The sequence below is a fragment of the Telopea speciosissima genome, chromosome 4, assembly GCF_018873765.1.
Source record: "Telopea speciosissima isolate NSW1024214 ecotype Mountain lineage chromosome 4, Tspe_v1, whole genome shotgun sequence".
In the NCBI taxonomy this organism is placed as follows: domain Eukaryota; kingdom Viridiplantae; phylum Streptophyta; class Magnoliopsida; order Proteales; family Proteaceae; genus Telopea; species Telopea speciosissima.
In genome coordinates, this window is record NC_057919.1 from 17,247,338 (window position 1) to 17,269,095 (window position 21,758).

At 40.9% G+C, this 21,758-nt stretch overlaps 1 protein-coding gene across 3 annotated transcripts in view; it reads left to right on the forward strand.

The window, feature by feature from the left end:
• Window positions 1-21,758, forward strand: part of LOC122658366 (golgin candidate 6-like) — a 36,773-nt gene that overhangs the window by 8,183 nt on the left and 6,832 nt on the right. For 2 of the 3 annotated variants that reach the window (XM_043853289.1, XM_043853291.1), the window contains exons 2-9: window positions 2,533-2,585; window positions 5,477-5,607; window positions 5,696-5,748; window positions 12,269-12,415; window positions 12,535-12,608; window positions 12,722-12,791; window positions 13,018-13,071; window positions 13,177-13,272. In XM_043853289.1, coding sequence (XP_043709224.1) covers window positions 2,533-2,585; window positions 5,477-5,607; window positions 5,696-5,748; window positions 12,269-12,415; window positions 12,535-12,608; window positions 12,722-12,791; window positions 13,018-13,071; window positions 13,177-13,272 — 678 coding nt within the window. The remainder of the gene's footprint in view (window positions 1-2,532; window positions 2,586-5,476; window positions 5,608-5,695; window positions 5,749-12,268; window positions 12,416-12,534; window positions 12,609-12,721; window positions 12,792-13,017; window positions 13,072-13,176; window positions 13,273-21,758) is intronic. The other variant, XM_043853290.1, reaches the window with a different exon arrangement.

Here is a 21,758-nt window from a genome sequence, read left to right on the forward strand (position 1 = left end):
GTCAACAACCTAGGAAAGGAATGGCTGTACTCAAGGTTGTCCACATTGAGGCTGGAACCGAAAGGACAGAACTATGGCAAGGTGTGGGACAGATTGCCCTAATGTAACAGCAACCTAAGATAGCTTAAACACAAGCTCTGATACCAAGTTGATGCAGGGGGATACCTAGAAACTAGGGCTCCTACATGGGTTGTTATTTAGGATAACTAATGGGTTACAACTCATAGGACAGCAGGCAACAGAAATGGGTAGCAGCAGCATATACAGACTCATATGCATTAATAAAACATTGAAAAGTTTATGCAATAATGAACAATACAGAATAGAACTCATAGCATCATTTCCACAAAAATTTGATAGGCAAAATGGGGAAGGGGAAACAATACATAAATTACCAAATCAAATGCAGAGACCTTTCAATACTCTAAAAGAATTCATGCTGTACTAGTCCTAGGCATGCATTCCAATAGAGAATAAGACATAAGGAAGTATGAAGAAGATGCACCAAAACTAACAGCAGTATAAGTGCATATTAGGTCAGAAAATAAAAGGGTTCCAGATTCTTAATTAGTAAATATGACAAGGAGGGGAAGGGTAGTGATGAGCATGCATTCAGGTAGGGGGGGGAAATGGGGTAGAGCAGATAATGTAACAAACAGAAAAGAATGAGAACAAGGCAGGTTCGATTGGGGGGGGGGGGGAAAGAAAGAGGGAATGGGGAAGAAGGGAAACAAATAACTTAACCACTTACCTGCTGTGCTGCTGTAACAGAGAAGGAGAGAAGAAGAAGAAGAAAATCCATTTGGGGGGTTGAGGGGAGAAGATGCTCCACGCAAGAGAGGAGAAGGAGACCCAAGAGCCAATAGCTTCTTTCATTTCATTTCTTAACATTCAACATTACCTGGCCGAATGGCCTGTACAAAGCTTAAGTAGAAAAAAAAAACAAAACAATAGAATATTATTGATCTCCCCCTTGGGAAGACCAATACATAGGGAAGCACACCAGCTAAGCTGTTTCCTAAGGGAGCACAAGTTCCAATAAGTCCTCTAGTCAACTAAAGGGGCTGATCCAAGTGGGCCTGGGCCTAGACTAGAATTACAAATGGAACCAAAACTGAACCAAAAAAACCGAACCAAATTGAACCAAAATTACATATGACCCAAATCACAATAAAAGATTAAAATTACTTAGGCCAGCAAAAGTACTCCAGATCAGCGCCACAATCCATTACGAAAGAAATCTCCGTCCAACCAAAGTGAGCCTGATCCAAGCTGAAGATGTCTGCGCAGTCTTCGTTGGTAAACTCTTCGAAAGTCTTTAGGAATGGGACTGATGTCCCCATCACATACAAAAGAGTGAACACCAGAATTCGATCCACAAAAGAGTGAATTGAAAAGCTTGACTTGAAAAGGACTCTTTCAAAATAGTACCGAGAATGGATATTGAAAACAGAAATTAGCAGAACCTAAGGTGCGAATGTTAAGTATGTAATCAGATCTGAAATCTCTAGTACATTGAGAGAGACTGAGAGAGTGAACTCAGATTCAATCAAACAAGGTATGCGCATGAACTAAAAAGGAATTCTGGTTACTAACTTGGTTTACTGGATTGATAATGAAGAAAAAGATATGATCCAAGCCTCTCACCTGGAACTAAATTGGAATCCCACCAACCTGTCTTGGCAACCCTCCAAGAGTTGCTGCATCTCACAACAATATTTTGACTCTCACAGAATTTAGAGGAAAACCCCAAGCTCAATCATCATTAAAATCGTGGGGGAGGCTCTAAGGCCTTTCATTGCTTTATAGAAATAAGCCTAGGCTGAATCAAACTCAAAACAGGAAATAAAAGAGAAAAAAAACCTGAGTAGGAAACATCCTCCATGCAAGCTACAAAGGTATCCTGTAAAGACTAGGAATCTACCTTATCTACTTAGAAACAGACTCGTACAACAAAATATAGTAAATAACTGAAATAAAATCCTAATCTAACTGGTTTTGACTGAACCAGCTAACACCCTAGCCATAAGGCTTTGCCTGAACCAGAATGAACCAGAATATGGTTCAGTTGAACTAATACTGGTTCTAAGGAGCCATAGGCCTGTGTTTAGCAGCCACAGGTCTGTTTTTGGTCTGGTTGCTGCATTGGTACTTCAAGGAGTACCTCCTCTGATCTGCATCAGGATCAGTCCTATCTGATCCAAAACCTTATTGAAGCATGATTTGCATATCCTAGTAAATTTATCCCATCCGTTAGTAGGTTGGGCAATCCATAGCAATCTGGCCTTGTATATGCAGGTGTTTCTGCAGATCCAATCCCTGATTGTGATCTCTGAATCCATAGGCCATAGCTAGATGCATGGCGTTAGTATCTAAGTGGTTATGTGAGCAATACATATACATCTAGAGTTTGTTCTCCTTGTCTTTTCGTCTTATAGATAAGCCATTACAATTTCAGTTAATAAAACTTTTATCGAATATATGGTCATTTTTCTATTTTTTTTTTTTACATTGCTTTGTGGGTCTGTGCAGGGGGTTGTTGGGCTTGTCTTTGGGAATGAAAGTTCTGCTTCCAGTGAGGATAGGTAAGCTGTACTCCTTTTTGTATTTTTGTATTTTTTTGGGTTTTTCCCTCACATGAGAAGAGTTACGATTAAAGAAAAAATTTCATGTGCTAATTGACGTGGGTTTTCTTTGATTATTTTGATACCTTTGTATTTTTAATTGCTACAAATTGTTGCATGGCATCCACCCTTTCTATTGCAAGTGTGTTATTCTTTAACTAACTTTTACTTATTTGTCAACCTTAGTTTTCTATGAGGTGCTTTTTAGACGTCCATTTATAAATCCAAGAAGAAAAAGGATTCTATTCACATGTACATCTACCGCTGGACGGGTCCTTTGGGAGTAAACATTATTGTAGTAGCCATTGGTTCTGGAAATACTTTTGTTGTGCTTTTTGGGTAGGTTTTCTATCTTCAGGGAATAAAGAAAACCTAAAAAATTATAACACTGTCATTCAGTGTTGCATCATTCATGCAATTTTTACCCAGGCAAAATAGATTCCAGAAGTTGGTGATGTAATGGTGTTTAAGTTTAATATGGGGTGGACAATTCTGATTGAGGTGACGGACTTGCAAAATTGTTCCATTATTTTCAGCACTTGTTTTAAAATTAATCGTATTGGATATTTGGATTGATTTAGAAATTCTTTTGCTGGTGTTCTGTTTAATATGCAAATTTTAGTGGGGGGATGATGAGAGAAGTAGTTGTAACAGCCATTTGCATTGTTTATCAGGCTTCAATAGATCTTACATGGCTACTGCTGCTCAGGAGTAGATCCTAAATGAAACAGCTCAGGAGTAGATACTTAAGGGTGCAGATTTGTGTTTCTTAGTGCTTCATTCCTTTGATGTCTTGTTTATTTCTTTTCCTTTGTTTATATAAACTCTTCTTAATTCTCCCTTTCTTTAAGTGTTAGCATAATTTTATAATCCTAACATGGTAGGATTTAAAATGCTCGATTTACCATCATGGGAAACCTACATAACTCGTCAGATACCCAATTCACAACTCAAGAAATTCTTATGTAATTTCTTATTGTTAAAGACTATTGTGCACTGCGATGATCCTTAGACATCTCAATTTGAACTGGTTTGATAATAAGTGTGCTTGGACTCTGGATCATGTTAAGGTCTATTTCTGCCTTTTTGGCAATCATAATAATCAAATTGATTTATATTCCTGAGTATTGCTGGAACTTTCTGTGGTGAGTCACATAATGATATACAAATATAAGAATTTGAAAAACCATGGATAAATTGATTTGTATTCAGTCACTCCCCCCCCCCCCCCCCCTTCTTCTCCTGCAAAGCTGGAGACACCCGCTGGGAAGGGCAAGGGGTTGGGCAGGAAGCATAGAAATTTACCACTAGTGAGTTTCATAGCAGGAGTAGCTAATGGGGACCATAAAATGTTGTCTGTGGAAGAAAAAGACCGTAAAACAAAATACTGATTAAAAAAAAAGAGGTTTCTACATGTTTGTTTATTCTCTTTCTTTCCAAAAAAATTAAAATAAGGAGGAGGAGGCAGTGGAAAACAAGTACATGCTCAATAGCTGGTCGTGTTTTTCATATTGAAGAGTTTAACTGTCAAGCAACTGCTTGGCCTTAAAAGGAAGAGAAACTGGTGACGACCTATGCTTCGCAGACTGGAAGACTCTCGGCTATCTGATTGTTCTCTCCATAATATCTCCACTTACCTGGTACGTGGGATAGAATTCCTTTCAGTGTGAATTCCATAAACAGAAGATTTTTGACAATCTGATCCAAGTGTTGCTTTTCAGAACTTCTGAAACCATGTTTCAATGCTTTTTGACCATCCAAATGAATGACTAAAAAGCACATATTGGAATCATCCATTCATGCTGAGTTTTTAAAAAAAAAATAATATCATTGATCTTCTACATGTCTACATGGAACCCACCTAGCATGTTTCTTGATCCTCTAACTGTTGAACACATGGCAAGTAATATGGATTGGACTTGTAGAATAATTCTGATTTTTTCCATGAAAAATTCGAAGACCATTGTGAAGAAGTGATTCACAACACTATTTCATTTTTTAATTTGATGGGTGGACACTGACACAGGTGTTTCAGACATGGACATGACAACCCTGAAAATACAGAAAAGGAGACATGATTTAATTAATTAATTAATTATGCTTGACATGTATTTAAATATCTCAAAATCTGGTAATCCAAGTTTCTTCAGAGAGAAAGACAACCTCATTGGGACTGTTTGATGCTTATAAATTATGGAAGATTACTTTCTATATTCTATTGCCTTTTCATATGTTATATAACAATGTATTATGTAGGTGAAAAAGGTAAGTAGATAGTAAGTAAAAAAAAGGTCAGTGCACAAATTATTTTTTTTGTACGTGTATTATGGTGCTTTTTAGTAAAGCTAGTCATAGGAAACAGTCAGTAAAAAATTTAGTATGAAAAGAAAAATCCAAGTAGGACAAGTTGAGCTAGGTTAGGGAAAAGACATCTCCAAACCAGTGTCTAGCTGTGTCCATGCAAGCATCTGACATGACACGTGGGGACGCATGAAAAAACTACAAGGGGAAGCAGCTGAAAAATCTTAGTTCTTCCACCCCCCTCTAGGCTTTCCCTGTATTGTTGGGGACAGCTATTCCTTCCTATTCTTCAATAATTTCCTTTTTACTAATGAATAAAACAATTTTGTTGTAAATGAGAAAAAGAGGGGAGCCCCAGTAAACATTTTAATATGTTTCTGATATACAAATTTGGAGCACTTTTTATATTGGGATCATGTCTGTTTAGGTAGCCATTTTTCTCTTTTGTCTCTGTTCAGGTGATCATTGCGTACTGTTTTTGGTGATGTTGCTTGGATGTATGCCTGCATGCATATTTTTGTGATTAATCTGTATTGCCTTGCTTGTTTCAGTAGCTATGTAGAACGCTTGCTTGACCGTATTAGCAATGGTGCCTTAGCAGAGGACAGGCGTACTGCTATTGCTGAACTTCAGTCTGTTGTAGCAGAAAGTCATTCTGCTCAGCTAGCTTTTGGGGCAATGGGTGATTGCTTGTTTCTTGTTTGAAAAGAAAAATTCAAGATGCATTTACTGTATATATGTCATGCGTTTTCTGTGTCTTTTGTTTACAGGCTTCCCAGTGCTTATGGGCATCTTGAAGGAAGAACGCGATGATGTAGAGATGGTGACTAATTCTTGTCCTTGTTTCTAAGTATATTTTCTGTTACATAGGTGTTTGATTTGATCAACCATTTTTTGTTTTTTATTTGACATCTGAGTGTCTAACAACTATAATGTAGAGCTAGAGCTCTAGGAGCCTAACTCACTGTAGGATCACAAGTTCTGCCAAAAACAGTATGTTATACTCCCAATTCCAGCAAACACAACGCCATCAGGAACAGCAAGGGTTCTTTAATGAGAAAAAAAAAACAAGTTCCCCAATAGCAACTACAAAGCTCAGATGGGAAGATCCTTGTGGTCGAAGGTAAGTCTCTTGGAGAGGATGAGCTCTTCAAAAATTCATGTCCAACTGAGGAATTTAGAAACTTGGAACAAATAATTAGAAACTCACAGAACCAGTAGGTTACTGCCAACAGGAGTGGTTGATGATGAGGTCGATGGTCTTATCCCGTGAATTCAAGATGTTCTTCAAGTTGGAGATAGGTCTGAGAAGGATTCCTGGGTTGCAAGTCTTCAAACCATATTTCTAAATCTTGGTGAAAATTCGCCGACATTTCGCTAATTTCGATAATTGCGACCTGTCCGAGAAGAAATACTAGATGAATTACAGTTTCATACTAAAATGCCGAAATTTTGACCTGTTTAGTGTCGTTTCGGTGAAGTGGCACAGTCCACTTGACTTAAATACCTTGTATCACGAGTTTTGGTTGAAATTGTTTGTTTCGTTTTTTTTGCTTGGAAGAAGAAGAAAACACCGCCTTTGCTTGGATTTTGCCACCTCACCCATCAAACTGCTGGAATACGCTGTTAGGGTGAAGATTTGGCCACATTCAACAATTCCAGATAATGAACTTTTCCCAAAAGTGATCTTTTGGAAGAAAAAAATGATAAATACGCGATGGTTGATGATGAAATTTTTATATATCGGACACTGGAGGCCGATCTACGACCTCACGGTGTCGCAATTGTTTTAGTTTATATATAATTTTGTATTTTCCTGGTTTTAAAATTGAATTTTCTTACAAAAAAAATGTGAAAAATGAGGGTTAATATAAATTGGATGGGGCTCAATTATATGTTTGTTGGAATATGTACTCCAGAATACCGAATACCGTGGGGGTATTCTGGCCCTTTTGGGGTAGTTTTTATGTTATTAAGTTTAAGTTGGCTATGTGGGTTTTAGTCCCACATCGCCTATTTCAGTCTCTTGTAACTTTCCCCTCTATTATAAATAGAGGGGCTTACCTATCAATGAATCTAAGCAATTATTCTCTCATTCTCTCTTTTCTAGCCCACGATTCTATCATCATGGTATCAGAGCAGGCAGGGGTCATGGTATTGAGTCCCCCTGGGAGCAGGCAGGTATTGAAATATTTATCCACTTGTGTCCCCCTTTGGATAGTCCGCCGTGTTAGAGCTCTTTTATGATATACATATTGTTTCCTCCCTTTCCTAAAAAGTCGGCCTTTTAGAGGAAGCGGCTCCAACATGGTATCAGAGCCAACTCTGATCTAGGTTAGAAAGAAGAAAAAAAGAAAAAAAACCCTTCTTTCTTCAATCACCTTTTTTTCTCTCTCTCACTCGGTTTCTCCTTCTTCTGGTTTTTTTCTTTTTTCTTGTAATAGGGCAGCACTAATGAGGAAAACCTAAACCAACGATTTAGTTGCTGCCCTCCCTCCAACCTACCTCTTTTTTCATACTTGTGATTATATAAACATTGATTTGCTCAGGTTCTGATCTGCTTTTTTGGAGATCTATTTTCTACAATGTGTTTTTTTGGAATCGATTGCTGTTATGTTTGAAGATTCCTTGGAGATCGATCAAGGTTATTATTGGGAACAGCTCTTTTTCCTGGCCAGTTTCAGATCTGGTTCTTGTTTGCCGCTGTTTTTATTCAAGGAGTTTATTCCTTGTTGGGTATGTGATACGCTGCCGGTACTACAATACCCCTGCTACCGTTAATGGTTGAAGGAGCTCTACTGCTATGGTTGGGTTCTTCGATGAATATGTGTCGGTTGCTTGCCGTTGTTCCTTTTTGAGGACTGGTTCGAAGGTGGAAGAAGAAGGACATCCACCTGCAATTTTCTGCTGGCTGTGTTATTTGTCTGGGGATGGGGCTGCTATTACTGCCCTTTTATTTTTGTTATTGTGGAGTGATTCTGTTGGAGAAGATGACTGCTGTTGTGTGAATCGAACCAACATCTGAAGAACCTCTGTTCGTTGAAGGTGCAGCCCTCTCTAGAAGAAAAAGGTCCTGCAGATTTACATATTGGTTTCCTGCTGGGCTGGTTGCGGTGTTTGGTGCTCTGGTTGTATGGTGTTTGCAGCAGCTGTGGTTTACTTCTCTTCCCTTGCGAAATTTTGCTGGGTTGCCGCTGCATCCACGACTACCGCCCCTGGTTTCGTGAAGGAGACGAGGGGGTCTTGAAGTTATTGATTTGATGGGGAGCCTGACTGAAGGATTTCTCTGCTGCATCAAATCGAACAGGTCCTTTTTTTCCGCCTTTGCTGGTTTCGTCCAGAACTTGAAAACATGGTTGCTTGAGATGTTGTTGGTCGAAGGTTGAAGACAACACCTTCACGTGGGTTTGTATAAAACCCATTTTTTTTCTCTGATTTTTCTCTCTGGTCACCGTGCACTTCCGCCTCCCTTTTTTTCCCTGGTTTCACGCAAGTCCCTTTTCAAGGTTGCGTGACTCACAAGTCCTCCTCCTTACTTTTCAAATCAGCCTTCCTTTTTACCTTTCCTTTTTTTTCCTTTTAAGTTTTAACTTATTAGGTAATTAATACCCTACCTTTAATTATTATCCATCCTTCTCATGATTATTTACAACTTGCCATTAAGAGTTTGCTCCTTCCAAGTATGTCCCCCATCTATAAATCTAATTCCCTACTTGACCCATTACTTTCTTATTTACCAAGGCCCCCTTGCAAAATTCTGGTTATTTACGGCACTGCCATTACTTTTTCATACATTCCCCTATTTGACTACCCAATTGACCCTTGAAAATTTTGGTTTATTACCAGTTTGCCCTTTGGCTTGAATTGCATTTAAAAGTGGATTTCCACCAAATTACAGCCATGCCATCCTTTTTTCCCAACACCGTTCCCTTTCAATAATTCTAATTCCCTTCATATCCCATACCTTTGGTGTTTACCCATACCACCTTTGGAAACTTCTGGTAAATTACAATTTTGCCATTCCTTCCATTTTAATTACCCATAGCACCTTTGGAAAATTTTGGAAAGTTACGTTTTTGCCATTAAACCTTACATCATTTCCATTATTTGTCCACATGTATTATTACACGTGAGGGGGAGATTATGTACAGTACACTTGCAGACATTGCAGAAGCAGAACTTGCAGGAACATTTGTGGCAAAACATAGAAGATCAGTGTTTTCCACCATTGCTATTGGGTATCTTTTGTAATTGGGTTGAGTTTGCCGTAAGGGGGAGATTGAAGTATTGAAGAGTATTGAAGATGTTTGGTTATTGCCTGCCTATATGAGGTTCTACAGTTAGGTTGATTTTTTCCGCTGCTTGATCTTTTCTGCTGCTTGATTTATCTGCTCGCTACCCTAGTTACTTTTCAAGATTATCATTAAGAGATTCATCACTGGACAATAATAGAAGATTGGTGAAAGCTACCTTTTTTGGAAGACATTCCAGTCCCGGTTTGCTGATCAAGTCTGCCCAAGTTTTGAAGATCTATTTTTTTTCAAGTTCTTAAAGGTTTATTTGGGAGCTGGATTCGTCTTGAAGCTGGATTCTGCTACAACTTAATTTTTTTCCATTTTGTTCAAGTTGGGCATTAGTACCTTGTATGCGCCAACTTGAGGGGGAGTGTTAGCATTATTATGGAGTTCTTTTTTCTTTAGTTCAATCTGGATCTTCTTTCTTTACTTATTTGTATAATTCAGCTTGAGGGGGAGTGTTGGAATATGTACTCCAGAATACCGTGGGGGTATTCTGATCCTTTTGGGGTTGTTTTTATGTTATTAACATAAGTCGGCTATGTGGGTTTTAGTCCCACATCGCCTATTTCAGTCTCTTGTAACTTTCTCCTCTCTATTATAAATAGAGGGGCTTACCTATCAATGAATCTAAGCAATTATTCTCTCATTCTCTCTTTTCTAGCCCACGATTCTATCATCATGGTATCAGAGCAGGCAGGGGTCACGGTATCGAGTCCCCCTAGGAGCAGGCAGGTATTGAATTATTTATCCACCCGTGTCCCCCTTTGGATAGTCCGCCATGTTAGAGCTCCTGTATGATATACATATTGTTTCCTCCCTTTCCTAAAAGGTCGGCCTTTTAGAGGAAGCGGTTCCAACAATGTTAGACAATGTTGGCCAATCTATGGCCTCACGGAGGCGGAATTTTTTTTCTCGCCCGGTTAATATTTTTTGTTTAAATTTTTGAAAATTAAAAAAAATTTTAAAAAGGGAAAAATAAAAATAATATTCTGTTTTGGTTTGAAAAATTATGAAAGTAATTTCAGCGTGTTTTGAATTTGGAATTTGGGACCATTCTAACCAACTAACCATCAGATTTTCTGTTACAACAGACTGAAGTTCAGCAATAGCAGTTTTTCTGTTCTAACCATCAGATTTTCTGTTCTCCATCTAACCATTTGGGACCATGCTAACCAATTTGGGACCATTCTAACCATCAGATTTTTCTGTTATCAAGATTTTCCCTAATCTGAACTATCCTTTGATGAAAAGATCCTGGTTTGGTTCCTAGTTTGATTATTCGAATCTAGGACTACATTAATATCAGTGGGACTTAATTCACAGCTGGCCATGTTGGCTCTGATACCAAATAATGTAGAGCTAGGGTTCTAGGAGCCTAATTCACAGTTGGACCACAAGTTCTGTCCAGAACAGTATGTTTTACTCCCAATTACAGCAAACACAACCTACTGCCTACACGAACAGCAAGGGTTCTTTAACGAGAAATTAATAAGTCACCCAAAATAGCAACTACAAAGCTCAGATGGGAAGATCCTTGTGGTCAAAGTTAATTCTCTTGAAGAGGATGAACTCTTCAAAAATTCAGGTGGATGAAGAATTACTGACCTGGCATAATTTAGAAACTTAGAACAAAAAATTAGAAACTCACAGAACTAGTAGGTTACTGCCAACAGGAGTGGTTGATGATGAGGTCGATGGTCCTATCCTGTGGATTCCAGATGTTCTTCAAGTTTGAGATATGTCTGAGAAATTCCTGGGTTGCAGGTCTTCAAATAGCAGCAGGAAATCAAGAAAACACTGAGCCACAGAGTTTGATCTTGGATCCCCAAATCCCACTTCAGCAGGAAATTCGATGGTGGTTTTCTTCAAGTAATGAACGGCAACAGAATTTCAAGGGAAACCAAGCTCTTTTTTCCAGTCTTGTGCAGGTAAGGAAATAGTAACATTAAGAGTAGAAAGTAAAGAAGAGGAAGAAAAGGGTAGGGGCTATGACCAGGCCTCTCACCTATGGCTTTGGTCTGTCTCTCGTGGACCTTGGTCTCTCACCAAAGCTGAATCAAATAAAATAGAAACTACTATTCTAAGATCTCTCTTCTAGAACATTACAAATTAGAAACTAGTAATACAAGGAAACAAGTTATTAGCTATCAAATAAAATCTAGCCTAATATCTTTTTAAAACAGAAATGGAAGCAAAATAAAAGCTTCTAATAGAATATTCCAGCCGCATCCAGCATCCTATCTTCTCAGCAGGGCCCACACGCAGCTTCTAGACACCAAATCAGGGCCCACACAAGCTAGCACTACTAGGCCTGGTCAGAACCAAAACCAGATCCAGAACCATGGGGATTAGCTGAACCCAGGATTTGACTTTGGCCATTTTCTTCTTCATGTCTAATTACAGGCCTAATTATGTAGAGTACACCCCAATATGAAGATAGACATAATGTGGAATTATGTTATCACAAGCATAATGGCAGATCCTTTCACTACCTGTGGTAGTATTGAGATAATTTTTCCATTGCCAGGCAATGAAATCAAACTTTTCTGTTGCTTGCAACTTATTGTGGGGTAGTGACTGGGACGGCAGACTCTCAGCTGCATAGGGGCTTGCATGGAAAATTCATACCATCCATTCTATAAGGAACCCCTCTAGATTAACCACTTTGCCCTTACCCACATAAGCCTCATTCTTTGTATTTCAGTTCTTGCCTTTAAATAATGGTAAGAATCTTCCAAATAAGAATGAGTGGGAAAATGATTTTTCTTTTTGCCACATGAACCTTCCAAATTGAATACCAGCCTACCAGGGAGAAACATGTGACTCATATTGGGCTGCCAACTTTGCCATGTGTAAATATATTTATGAACAGGGTTGCGTGTTTGTTTCCTCTAAAAGACAATATTTGGGAGCTTCTACTCATCTGTAAAGATAGGCTATTATTTCTGTTACTTTTTCTTTCTGGGAATCAGTTCTATGCTTTTCTTGTAAAAGCATGTTCTGACTCTATGTTTGTGTTTACTGGGACGGATCTCATGTGTGCAGGTTCGGGGTGCCCTGGAAACTCTTGTAAGTGCCTTGACTCCAATTGATCGTACATGGGGACCAAAGAATGAAGTCCAAGCAGCTTTAATGAACTCTGATTTGCTTTCCAGAGAAGCAGAAGGCATTTCTCTGCTTTTAAGTTTGCTGGTGAGAGTTCTCTAGTCCATTTATTCTATATATTTCAATTGATCTTTGCATATTGCATGTTGGGTTTGAATGTGTTATGTACCTAGCTGTAAAACTTTGTCCTTTTGGTACTTTGGCAGTCGGAGGAGGACTTTTATGTTCGGTACTATACACTTCAACTTTTGACAGCACTTCTTACAAATTCTCCCAATAGGTATCCTGCTTTCAGCTACGATTTTATTTTTCGACCTCTTATTTCATTGTTGTCCTATGCCTGTTATTCATCCACTCTTTTGACATAAAGTTCTGCTGAGGTTCCTGTTTCAGGCTACAAGAAGCAATTCTTACCATTCCTCGTGGAATAACTCGTCTTATGGATATGCTTATGGATCGTGAGGTATGCTCCTTTATAATTATGCTTTAAAAGTCCAGTATGAGGCCTTCCTCTCAAAAAACAAGAAATAAGGGCAAAACTATTGCACATCAAAACTTTCAAGAGATTTATGATTTTTTATGTCTTTTAGCTCTCTCTCTCTCTCTCTCAGACACACACACACACATACATTTATTTATACTGATCATGCAACTTCTTTTAAACTGAAATGTGTTTCTCTGCTTGGCAGGTTATACGAAATGAGGCTTTGTTACTTCTTACTCACTTGACCCGTGAGGCTGAGGTTGCATTCTGCCCTCAGCATCATTCATATTTGATATTTACATGATTTTTTAAAAATTTTTTTTTGTGTGTTTTCATGCTGATCAGTGAGCTTCTTAACTTACAGGAAATTCAAAAAATTGTTGTCTTTGAGGGTGCATTTGAGAAGATCTTTAGCATTATTAAAGAGGAAGGAGGTTCTGAAGGAGGTGTTGTTGTGCAGGTGAGTTCCTAGGAGCTTTCATCCAATATAAAAACCTGTTAGTGGACAAACTACTGTGATCTTTTTTTTTTTAAAAGCTCGTGTGTGTTGAAGTTATGATCTTCAATGCTGAATAGTTAGATGGATGCTTCAACCCTTTGAAATGTTGTCGGCGGTCTGAACCTTTCCCTCCCATGTCCGACCAACCTGTGGTGGTGCCAACACCACCCAGGGCCTCCCCCTCTGCCTCTCACCTTCCCGGAGACTCACACTCCTGGTCCTCCCTCTTTAAACAGTCAACACCTTCCCTCAAGAAGGTTTCCCTCTCCATTTTGTCCCTCCCACCATCATCAGTGGTTCCAAAGCTGCCCATTATGATGCTGATCTCCTTGTCCATGAAGCAAAGAAATGGTAATATTTCCTTGTTGGATATTTTATGGGTACCCGCCCACCCTTTCCCTTGGTAAAATCCTCCCTAATGAAACAATGGAAAACATGCGGCCGATTCGAAGCTTACCTCATGGATAATGGCTTCTTCATATTCAAGTTCTCTGATGCCAGTGACAAATGTCGGGTACTAGAAAGTGGTCCTTGGAATGTCGGTAGAAAACCGATATTTCTCTGACAATGGAATCGATACCTCCAGCTGAATCAACTCGACCTCAGCTCCCTTCTTCTTTGGGTCTCTCTGTCGGGACTCCCTTTGCATTTCTGGTGTGAAGAGGGTCTGAGTGTTGTGGGATCAGTTCTTGGCAAGCCGCTCTACTCTGAGGGGAGCGCAAAAATACAAGATCGACTTGCTTTCTCTCGACTTTGTGTGGATGTCATGTTCAACTCCCCTCTCCTATCTTCCATTCTGGTGGTGGACGACGAAGGCTTCTCCTTCTCCCAGGCAGTTCACTTCGACTGGATGCTGCCTCATTACCTCTTCTGCAAGGTTTTGGTTACTCTACTAAAAATTGCCAACACAACGACCACCCTGAGACCTCAAGTCATACCACCGCTGCTCCTGTCCAAGAAAGAAACCCTCCCTCTTCCGTTGGCAACCCTGCTATTGCACTCCCATTATCTCCCAACCCCCCTGCTGAAGCCACCGACGATGCAAACCCCCATCATCCAGATTTCTCCCTATCCACCATCGTCGCCAACAACCCTTCTTTGGGTCTGCAGTCTAAAACCATGTCTCTGTACCCTCCGCCTGTTGCAATCGCCCATGTCTCACACTTCTCCTCCCCCTCACGTGGTTGCCGACGAAGTCGTTTACAAAATAATTTTCGCCATCGTGCCTATACCTCAACCTCTCCCCGAGGCCATGACCACGATCATCCCACATCCTCTTACCCTTTGGTCCTTCACTCTGGGACCAATGGTCAAAACCCGCTACTTGGTGTTGGGAACTGGGGCAGGAAATTCTGACCTGTCGACCTCCGCTCCACCTGATGCTCCCTGTGCTCCTTTACCCTCTGACGCTACAAACCGTTCTCCCCTTTTGCCAGTTTCTGACCTACACTTTGCTCCTACCACTTTACCCCCTTTGGCCTCTGAACCTTCCTCTTTGAGCTCTCCTACTCGAGTCTCTTCTCTCCCCCATCTTGCCTCTCTCGATTTCTTTAACCTTTTTTTTTTAGGGGGGGGGGGGCACCTCTGTTAGGTCCAACCTTCGCCCTCGAGTTAGTTCTCCCCTATCTCCCAAGCGACATAAGCATTTCTGTCCGACCAATTTCCTTTCCTTTGAACCAGGCCGAACAAGTTAATGCCTCAGATCCTTTGCTATCCCATCACTCTATCGGGCACTCTTTCTGGACCTATGAGAATCACAACCCGACCCATCTTCCCTCATCTTCCTCACCCGCTTTTGAGCTATCATCTGTACAAATCACTCCCTGCCCTCCTTCCACCGCCACCCTTCGTACTTACCTTCGTTATGGGAATGTGTCCTCTCTCCATGGGCTTAGCCAAGTGTATGCTGCACCCCCCCCCCATCCCAACCCTGATGAATTCTGGTCTCATTTGGAATACCAGAGGGTTAAACTCTCCCTCAAAACTGTCAGAAGTCCGATCACTTATCAAATCCCTTAATGCCTCCTTTTGCTACCTCATTGAAACCAGAATTAAGGAGGCAAATGCTCCCTTTATTGCTTCTACCTTAGCTCCTTCGTGGTCCTCCACCTTCAACTATAACCACCACCCAATGGCCACTTATGGTGCCTTTGGGACCCTACCTCCCTCCATTTAACCTTCTTGAATCCTCCCCCCAACGTCTTCATTTCCATGTCTCAGGCCCCATGGGCAATCACCCTTTCTTCTTCACTGCTATCTACGCCTCTAATTCAGCTCAAGAAGGGCTTGTTCTTTGGGCTGATCTCCGTCGCATTGCTCTCCAAATTGAGCATCTTCCTTGGGACACTGTTGGTGACTTTAATGTGATACGTTTTGGCAATGAGAAAATCAGGGGTGACCATGGTTCGAGAACTCGCGAGATCTCACTGAGTTTCTCGGTTTCGTGAGATCCCGAGACGAGATGCCATACGCATTCTAAAATTACACTTTCTCGGCGAGATCTCGGTACACATTTTTTCCAGTTTTTTTTTTTGGTTTTAAAAGTTCAATATCTCGCCGAGATCTCGGGTTAGAACATGGTTTTTTACCCATTTTAATTGCCCATTTTTATCAAAAGAGGGCAATGGACAGAACTCGGAAATGTCAATAGTTCTGTCCATAGCTCTCTAAACAAAGGGGAAAACACTCAAACAACTCTCTCCCTCAAATTTCTTCCTCTTCTTTCAAATCTTGGGTGGATTGCATTGTTTGAAGTGAGATTCAAGTGCTAAAGTGAAGATTCAACTCCAACAGTCCAAGAATCATCACCTATTTGTAGGATTCCAAAGTGAAACTCATATTTGGACTTGTTTTTTGGCAAATCTGGGCATGCCATTGTGTTTAAATGGCTTGAAATAGGCTGGATACCAAGTTTCAGACCCAAAATATATGTAAAACCCACCGAGTTAGGGGTCCGAGTCAAAAAAAAATAAAAATGCAGCAACTCACCGAGGACTCGACTCGGTTTTTGGCTTGGCCGAGATGCCACCGAGACCCGAGTCTTAGAACCTTGGGGGTGACCATCTTTTGGACACCTCGGTGGATGACTCTAATGAGTGTTTTCAAGACATCGGAATAAATGACCTGAGATGGTCTGGGTTCAGATTTTCCTGGAATAATAGAAGAGCTGGTCTTGCTAGAATTGCTTGCAAGTTAGACCGGGTTCTGGTGAATGAATCTTGGCTTAGCACCTTCCCCTCCCCCCATGCATCCTTTGGCACCCCAGGCATCTGACCACTGCATTATCTCTTTCCACATTCAACCTTATATTTCCTTTTGCCCCAAACCATTCAAGTTTTTGATATGTGGACTTCCCACTTGGGTTAGTGGCTGATGTTTGGGCCAAACCAACCCCCCCTTACCTTTCCCCCCTATCCTCCTTTGCCCATAAGCTCTGTAATGTTAAAGTTGCCCTAAAAAAGTGGAACTCCTCTACCTTTGGCAATATCTCCTCCCTTGTCATTGCAAAGCAAAGCTATCAGACATCCAAACCCGTCTCCAATCAGATATCCACAACCCCCTTCTGGCTGATGATGAAAAATCTGTTTCCCTTAAACTTCAAACCCTCCTATCCCAAGAAGAAAGTTTTCTCCGTTAGAAATCCCGCATTAAATGGCTTGAACTTGGTGATTCTAACACGACTTATTTTCATCGCTCCTTGAAGGCTAGAACCAATATTAATTCCATTTCAGCCCTTGAATCCCATTCTCCCCCCCTTCCTCACTTCAGTGGAAGATATCAAATCCACTGCTGTGAATTTCTTTGAGCAGCTTTTTTGCCCCTCTCTCCCTCCTTCCCCCTCGCCCATCCCCGATGGTTTTATCTCCAAAACCATCCCTCCTACCCTTTCCCCTCCCTCTAAGCCATCCCCTCTGAACCTGAAATCCTATCCGCTGTCCTTTCTCACAAGGTAAACCGTGCTCCCGGTTCAGATGATTTCAGTATGGGTTTCTTCACTGCTGGTTGGGACATCCTAAAAATGGATCTTATCAAAGCTCTTCAAAGCTTCTTCCTCTTCAACCCTTCCCAGATCCATGGTATCAATAATACTTTTCTTTGTCTCATCCCCAAAAGAGAGGGTGTCTCCTCCATGAGTGACTTTCGTCCCATTGCCCTTTGCAACTTCCTCTACAAGTTCATTGCAAAAATCCTAGCAAATCGTCTCAAGTTGGTTGTTGATTCCCTAGTCGTGACAACCAATCTGCCTTTGTCTCTGGTAGAAGCATGTCGATAACATCCTCTTTTGCCATAAATTATTAGAGGATTGAAAGGAAAAACCATGGTTCAAAATCTCGCGATATTTGCGAAATATCGCTAATTTCGCGAAATATCGCTAATTTCGTATATCTCGAGCTTACCGAGATGCGAAATCAGGTCGAAATGAAAAATACCATATTTCGTCGATATCTCGTGAGATATGCGGAGATATCGACGATATCTCGTGAGATATCGACAATATCTCGATATCTCGTGAGATATCGAAAATATGGTATTTTGGCTTAAAGTGTCACGTGAAGGGGGCTTTAATACAATATTTTCGCAAATTTCGGTCCATATTTCGACCGAGAGCTGCATTTGCTAAGGAATTTCAGTCTTTTGCCTATTCTTCCACTCTTCCAAGCTCTCATCCAACACTCTAGCCATGTTCAACACATTGTTGTCGGATTTTCGCAGTAAACTCATGGAGGGTCATCTAAGCTCATCATCCAAGCTTTTTCCACTATTTAAGGTAAATTCTATTCCTCTAAAACTATTTTTTGAAAAGACTATGTACAAATTTTGTTGGATGGTGATGATATTAATATATGTTAGACAACGGAGGCCGATCTATAGCCTCACAGGTCGAAATTTTTTTCCATATGTATTTTTTTTTTTTTTTTCTGGTTTTAAAATTCATTTTCCTACAATTAAAACAGAAATAATTAGGGGTAATATGACTTAGATGGTAATGAATTAAATATATGTTAGACACCAATGGCCGATCTACGGCTTCACGTGTCGGATTTATTTTTCTGCTCTTAAATAATTATTTTAATTTTCGCACATACCACTCCATTGGCATCGGATTATGGTGCATCACAACCTTACGATGGATATAGATATGGATCATCATCATATGGCGTTTAGGGGGTAGGGGACTATGACTACAGTCCCACTCGAGGACATACTTGGATCATCTTTGTAAATAACATCTTTGCATACCCTAGCGGACCTAACTACCAACCTCACCAGCCATACATGCAGCCAATGCCATCGCCTCGCGGCGCCAACATCATATCACAGTGGATCATCTTCTTCACGATGGATCGATTGGTAACCCTAGTTTATATCCTAGGATAGGTTACCTACAAGATGTTGATGATTCCATTTACGTGACACTTGTGGATGACTACACTCGTTTCTTCTCCGATTCTATACCGTGGTCCACATATGTCCTTCAAACGAGAGAGCAATGGACGTCGACTCCAACGAGGCATGAGTGGGATTGATCCAGGGAGGCACAAAGAACTACTATTAGCGTTTAGCACTTGTAATTTGTAACTTAAGTTGTGATTTCATTGATCTATGAACTGTGAGTTGTGACTTGCGAGTTGCGAGTCTTGTGACTTACTAACTTTGACACTTAGTGTATTGCCTTTAAGGCTTTAAGCGAGTTATTGAATATTATGGAGTTTATGAGAATCATGGCACTCATCAATGTGTATTGGCTTTAACTTGATATGTGATGAAGTTAAATACTATTATTAAATATTAACGCCTAATCTATGTGTATTTAACTATTTATACATTAGGGTCGGTGCTCAGTATGTCAATCAAGGTGCAAGCCCAAAACACCAATTTGAATTCACATTTTTACAATTTTATGGTTTAAATGTGTTTATTAAGCTTAAATAAGGCTGTCCATGAAGTTTCGGCCTAGATATGGCCAAAAACCCCGAGATGGACCCCGAAATATTGCAGAAAAATGCAATATTTCGGTCATATTCGCGATATCTCGGATATTTCGGATATCTCGTAGGCCCGAGATACCGATATATTGAGATATAGTACTATGGGAAAAACCACTCTCCCTCGGCTCTTTTGAAGGTGGATATTCACAAGGCTTTTGACTCTTTACTTTGGGATTTCATTGTCAATGTTATGAACAAGATGTTGTTTCCCCCTATCTTCATAAATTGGATATACCTTTGCATTTCTTCTCCTCATTTTTCAGTTCTTGTCAATGGTAGTCCAGCGGGTTTCTTCCCCTCATCTACTTGCATCCGCCAAGGCTGTCCTCTCTCCCCTTACCTCTTCACCTTAGCCATTGAGGTCCTGTCTAGAAGTATCCAATCTCTCACTAACCAGAAGCTTATTACCCCTATCCCCAAGTGTAAAGTCCTAAAGCTTACCCACCTTGCCTTTGCGGATGACCTTATGCTCTTTTTCAAAGCTGACCCCTTTCTCTCCAATCTACCATGTCCTACCTTAACCATTTTGAGGCCATATGAGGGCTTTGGTTTAACCTCTCAAAGTCCCTCCTCTTCTTATTGGGTATCTCTGAGGACCTCAAAGCTACTCTCCTTGAGATTTTGGGTTTCACCCTTGGTTCCCTTCTTGTTAAATATCTGGGTCTCCCTCTTATCCCCTCCAAATTGACAGGGCACCACTGTACCCCGATGCTTGATCTTATGGGGAAAAGACTTCAATTATGGAAAGGCAAGCTTCTTTCCTTTGCAGGGCGTCTTATACATAGTTGTCACGGCTTCTAGGCGACCCAAGGCATTGGAGAGGGTCCAAAATCAAGGAGACGCCAACTAGGAGACCAAGTCGACCAAGGTGCTCAAGTCGACTAAGGCGCCTAGACACTTAGGTGATGCCTTGACAACTATGGTAAAAAAACATATCAGATCAGTTCTCCGATCCACGTACCTTTATTGGTACGGCATTTTCGGTATCCCAGAATCGGTCATCTCAAAGTTGGAAGCTCTTATGTGTTCTTTCCTATGGAAGGGTTCTGATACCTCCAAATATCTCCACCGTATCTCTTGGGCCTCATTTTGCCTTCCCAAAGCTGAGGGTGGTTTGGGTCTTAGGTGTATAAAGGACACCAATGCAGCTGGTATCTTACATCTGATTTGTGTTAAGAAAACAAAGCCCAGAATGGTGATTTGCAGAAGAAATACGAAAAACAGAGAAGAACAAGCAACACACAACACCAGAAATTTACGTGGTTCACCCCCAAGATGGGAAGCTACATCCACGGCCGAGCAATAGAACGAATTTCACTATTCTCTGGAAATGTTACAAAACCTCTCTTACAGTCCTCTCAGAGATAAGAACATTATATAGAGAAGCCCTAACCCGAAGAAGTACAAGAATACCCCTGGACCCAGAAATTGCCAAACCGGACAGGGTCGGACCAAAACATAACGTATATCCCATAATATACCGTTTCGAAGATCTCGACGAGCCCAACACAACACCGAGCCTCTGGTGGGGATATTCGCCATTTTTCGGCAATCTGAGATCGTTTCGAGGCCGAAATGGCCCTCCGAAGATCTCAACCACACATTCTGGACCAAAAATCAGGCTTCACCAATAACAATTTGATTGCCTCAAAGAAAAAGAGTATCTGGGTCGATTGGGTATACTCATAATATCTTCATAATGATTCTATTTGGACGGTCCCTATCCCCTTAGATGCCTCTTGGGTTTGGAGAAAGATTGTGAAATTTAGGCCCCTAGCTCTTGGATCTATTACTTCATTGATCGATGATGGTGCTTCTACTAGGCTTTGGTTGGATGACTGGCACCCTGCAGGTAATTTTCTCCATATGGTGGGGGACAGAACTATTTATAACTGGTGTTCTGACAGAATGGCTTTGGTCTCTCACATCATCTGGGAATCTTGCTGGGACTCTCCTTCCCCCTCCCCTCTTTCATTAGATCTCATCTGGACAGCCCTTTCAATTATCCAAAGGTCCCCCCTAGAAGAGGTGATAGGCTCGCTTGGAATGCTGCTCGTTCAGGTATCTTCAGTTTGAAGTCTGCTTGGAATCTTTTAAGATCAAGAGGAGAAGTTGTTTTCTGGCGTAAGGTTGTTTGGTTCCCAATCTGTATCCCCAGGCATAGCTTCACCCTATGGCGTGCTCTCCGCTGCTGTCTCCCCACACAAGGCTTTCTCATTAGTAGACACATGCTGTGTCCCCCCCCGCTGTATCCTCCGTTGGAATGGCCTAGAAGATGTTGACCATATGTTCTTCCATTGCCCCTTCACCTCCAAGATTTGGGAAGGGGTTCTTGATCGTTGCTGGCCGGTTTCCATCGTGAATGGATTTGAGTTGATATGACCTTTGGTGGTTCATCCTTTTGTGACCGTGTGGGTAAACTTGCATGCAGTGCTGCTGTTCATCACATCTGGTTCG